Here is a 4,780-nt window from a genome sequence, read left to right on the forward strand (position 1 = left end):
TGGCGGCGCCGGGGGGCGCTGACCCGGCCTCAGCCCCGGCAGCGCCCGCGGCTGCACTGCAGGGTAGAGCCGGGGGGAGGTCACCTTTTGCCCGAGGCGGTCACGGGGAGGGGCTCCGCAGCGTTGCCAGGTCTTAAATAGGAAATTATCGCATTGGAAGCTCAAGATTATCCTGTTTGCTGAAAAAATATTGAAGTACTCTTTTTCTTATTTACTTTGTGCTCGCTGTAAGTCGCCAATGAGGGAGTCAGAACTGGCTCATCAAATTTGAAGCACTTTTCTATTGTGAGGCAAGCCATGGTAAGAAAGGGCTGACAGCAAGGCCAGAAGTCAGTTAATTCTCCCAGAGAATGACTTGGGTTTTGCACCTGTTGCCTTAAAAATGATCGTACAGTTTTGAACATCTTTACTGTTATTGATCATATGTTGTTCAAGGGTTGGAATTATTGTACAAATACAATAGTTATCGTACACCTGGCAACACTGGGTCCCGGGGGGAAAGGGCACTCCCCCACTCCACCCAGGTATCCAGGGAGTGACCATGGAAACATGGCCTGCTGCTTGCGGGCTTTCTTCATGGATGCGTCCTGGGTTTAGGGACAATCCTAGCAAATGTGCATGGACAGGCACTAGTTCTAGTCTTGGGGGCTTTCCTTGGAGACTAGCAAGGGCAAGGTTTGGGCTTACCAGCTTTCCTAGCAGACAATAGGGACATGCACTAGTTCTAGTTGTGGGGGCTCTCCTAGTAGGTGTGTCTGGACATACACCATTTCTTTCAAATGATTTTTATATTGGAGTTTTCATTTTTCCCTACTTCTTTCAGACTGTTGTGGTCGTTGCTTATCCCCGGGTTGTTTCTCAGCGGAGCCCTGTGCCTCTGTTTAGTCGTGTTGCTGTGGGGAGTGCGGCTGTGGCTGCAGCACAGGAAAGATCAGTCAGCCTCTACAGGGAAGGATGGGAAGCGTCAGCTGGTGGTTGCCTTTTTTCATCCGTATTGCAATGCAGGCGGTGGAGGGGAGAGAGTGCTGTGGTGTGCCCTAAGGACGCTGCAGAAAAAGTGAGTGCACACCCAATCAAAGTACACATCATTACTTTGCAGCTTAGTGCTTGAATGTTGCTGTGTAACTCCTTATGGCAGTGATTCTGAACCAGGGTGCTGCAGAGCCCTGGGGTGCCTTGAGCAAACATAGCCTACAAGATAAACCCAGAGACTTCAAATAGAAATTCATAGTGTAAAAAGCTTGGTGACCTGTTGTAGTCTTTCTGAGATCTTTGCAACAAAAGAATTGCTGTATTAGGTTTTTTTGACTACAGAAAAATAAGAGCTGGCATTTTCTGAGGGGTGCCTCAAATCTAAAATGGTTGAACCACTGCTATGGCATTTCATGTACTTAAGGTGGCACCATCTAATCCAAACACTTGCTTCTCATTGTAAAAGACATCCTACCCAGTATTAATCTAAACTGAGTGGGACATCCCCTGGTCTGTCCTACAGTCTTCCTCTTACATACTTGTGATTTGCCTTTGAAAGACTTTGTAGTATAGTTCTGGGGTCCTACATTTCTTTTCAACAGGAATGTTGTACCTTACAAATTGACTTGCATAGAGTAACACTGAAATCCATTTAATTCAAATAAAAACAACCACTCTGCATTTTCTGCATATCAGAAAGAACCTTAATTGGTTCAGTTAAACTAAAACTATACATTTTTTAAGAGGACTAACATATCTAAGATTCAGGTTAAAAGTATGCTTTAAATATATTCAAAATTACCCAAAGAATACAAGTTTCACAGTGACGTAAGACACTTCTATAGAAAAATGTGTGAAATTCTTTATTTTACTGTTTCAGATACAAAGATGCAACTTATGTTGTTTATACTGGTGACAAAGAGGTCACTGAAGAAGAAATTGTTAATGGTGCTTTCAGAAGATTCTGCATCAGATTAACTCATCCTGTGAAGTTTGTATTTCTAGAAAAACGCTATCTTGTGGAAGCTTCTCTTTACCCACATTTCACTTTGCTGGGTCAGAGTTTAGGATCCATGTTCCTTGGCTGGGAAGCTCTACTAAAATGTGTTCCTGACATTTACATTGACTCAATGGGCTATGCCTTTACATTTCCTCTATTTAAGTACTTAGGAGGCTGTCATGTGGGGTGTTATGTGCATTATCCCACTATCAGCACTGACATGCTTTCTGTAGTTAGGAACCAGAATACCAGCTACAACAATACCGCCTTCATTACAAAGAATCCTTTTCTCAGCAAACTTAAACTTGCCTATTACTACTTTTTTGCTTTCCTGTATGGATGGTTTGGTTCTTGCAGTGATGTTGTTATGGTTAATTCTTCATGGACCCTAAATCACATCCTTTCCTTTTGGAAATCTGGGGCTTACACTAGTATTGTGTATCCACCTTGTGATGTCCAGACATTCCTGGATATTCCATTAGACAAGGAAAAGAGCACAGCAGGACATTCCATTGTGTCTGTGGGCCAGTTTAGACCTGAAAAAGACCATCCCTTGCAAATCAGAGCCTTTGCAAAGTTGTTGGAAAAGAAAACTCTGGGGCAACAGCCTTTGCTGAAACTCATGCTGATTGGGGGCTGTCGTAACCAGGAAGACGAGCAGCGTGTGAATGGACTTCAAAAGCTTTGTGAAGAGCTAGGTGTCAATAGAAATGTGGAGTTCAAAGTCAATATTCCATTTGAGGAGTTAAAGCAGTACCTGGCAGATGCAACGATTGGTCTGCACACCATGTGGAATGAGCACTTCGGGATTGGTGAGTACTTGAAGCAGTCTGGCCCAGTGATCAGAATAGGATTAGGATCTCGCTTTGGGTTTCAAATCTGGTGCTGGTAGGGACTTGATGAGTAAGTTTACAGCAATTATAACTTGCTTAGTTTCCCCAACTGTACAGTGGTCAGTCTCATCTATAAGGGGTGATAAATGCAAGACAATTGCATTCTAATGGATGGATTGTTCACTTGGCTTTGGCTTCCATAAGCTAATATTGATGTCAGGGTAAATAAAGTTCACTAAATTGTCACTGAAATATAAACAAAATGTATTCTGACCTGACTGCCTGACACATGCTCTTTAACTAATGGAGGAAAATTTGTGTAAAACTTAACTTCATTCTATCTTGCCAATTTTTTCTTTCTTAAAACAAAATGCTGATTTGGTGACCAAAGCCTTTCTTTGGTATCTGTTTCACTGAACTGCTTATCTAAATATTTGGTTTTTTAAATTGGGTTTTGAGTAAAAATGGCTCTTCCTTCAAAATTTGCCTGTTTCCTTTAAAAAAAATTCCTCTTGGGTTGAATGTAACACTTTGACCCAAGATTTATTTTTCCATAACTGCCTAGCTACAGCAACCCTATTGCAAATTTTAAAAAATAGTTATTGGCAATACTATAAATAAAAGTATAATCTTCCTTATGTTTCTTTATGATAGGACTTTTATAAAAAAAACCCTATATGCACTTTGTACAAATCAGACTAATATATTAATTATAACTTATTCAGCTCGAATGAATTCATTCCAGCTTGTCCAGTAACCTTGGAATTCTAGGTTCTCATTTTCAAGTTTCATGAAAGATAGAATTAACTTTTAAACCTTAAAAAAAATCTCAACTCCAGTTTTTCTTTTATAATGTCACCTGCTGTGTCAAACTTGAGTTTCAACTCAACACATCAAGTATCAGATGCTAACTCTAGCTGAATAGTCTGTTAAGTCTCTCCTCTACAGTTTTAAATGTTTGTATTCAGTAGACCTATTTCCCCTCAAGTTTAAATGAAAACAACTAATTTTGTCAGTTCTAGAAAATCTTCCAGAGTTTAGAAGAAAAAACCAACAACAGTGAAAACAAAAAACCTTGGCAGTTTAAAAACAAAGGAAAAATGGCATATCAGATAAACGTTTACTTTTGGTTTCATTCTAAATTCTTGCCCATCCAATCAACAGTTGTCAAAAACTGACAATTTTAGCTTAGTTTTTTTATCAAGAGTCTTTTTCCCCCCAACAGAAAATGGAAATACTTAATTGAAACAAATTTTATATGACAAGTTCTGTTTTTTTTTTTTTTATCTTAAAAACATTTCCAATGAAAACCATCTCCATCCATACTTCTAGAGTATATAAGGACAACATTAATAATGACACATTCTGTATCTTTCCAGGAATAGTTGAATGTATGGCAGCTGGAACAGTTATCCTGGCTCACGATTCTGGTGGTCCCAAACTAGATATCGTGGTACCCTATGAAGGAAATATTACAGGATTTCTGGCAGACAACGAGGACACTTATGCAGAGACCATGGCTCTCATCTTGTCTTTGTCTCCTGAAAAGAGTCTGGAAATAAGAAAAAATGCTCGTCATTCTGTAAGCAGATTTTCTGATCAAGAATTTGAAATTACATTCCTATCATCTGTGGAGCAATTATTTAAATAAATTGTATGTGTATGTATATAAAAAAGTATTCTATATATGACTTTATCAACTAATAATATTTTTCTAAATTAGGGCTAGCCAGCTGGCAGCCTGCGGGCCACAAGTGGCCTGTGAAAGGTTATACTGCACCCCCTGGGCTTTCACCTAGCCACTGCTCACCCCAGAGGCACAGCAAGTTCTTTCTGCACCTGGTGCAGCTGCTGTCTAGGGACAGGCAGCAAGACGGGCTCCTAGGGATGGGCTCTTGGTGCCGCATTTGCACTAGGGAGGACATTTTCTTCAAAGGGGGCAAGTGATGTTCCAAAAAGCATGGCAGACTACTCT

General features: G+C 40.3%; 1 protein-coding gene across 1 annotated transcript in view; it reads left to right on the forward strand.

The window, feature by feature from the left end:
* ALG11 (ALG11, alpha-1,2-mannosyltransferase) overlaps positions 1-4,481 on the forward strand; it is an 8,258-nt gene extending 3,777 nt beyond the window's left edge. Inside the window, exons 2-4 of the mRNA XM_006026304.3 lie at positions 824-1,057; positions 1,853-2,784; positions 4,185-4,481. Of these exons, the coding sequence (XP_006026366.1) occupies positions 824-1,057; positions 1,853-2,784; positions 4,185-4,456 (1,438 nt within the window). The 3' untranslated portion in view covers positions 4,457-4,481. The remainder of the gene's footprint in view (positions 1-823; positions 1,058-1,852; positions 2,785-4,184) is intronic.
* The last annotated feature ends 299 nt before the right edge of the window (positions 4,482-4,780 follow it).

This window comes from Alligator sinensis, unplaced genomic scaffold (genome assembly GCF_000455745.1).
Source record: "Alligator sinensis unplaced genomic scaffold, ASM45574v1 scaffold324_1, whole genome shotgun sequence".
NCBI lineage: Eukaryota > Metazoa > Chordata > Crocodylia > Alligatoridae > Alligator > Alligator sinensis.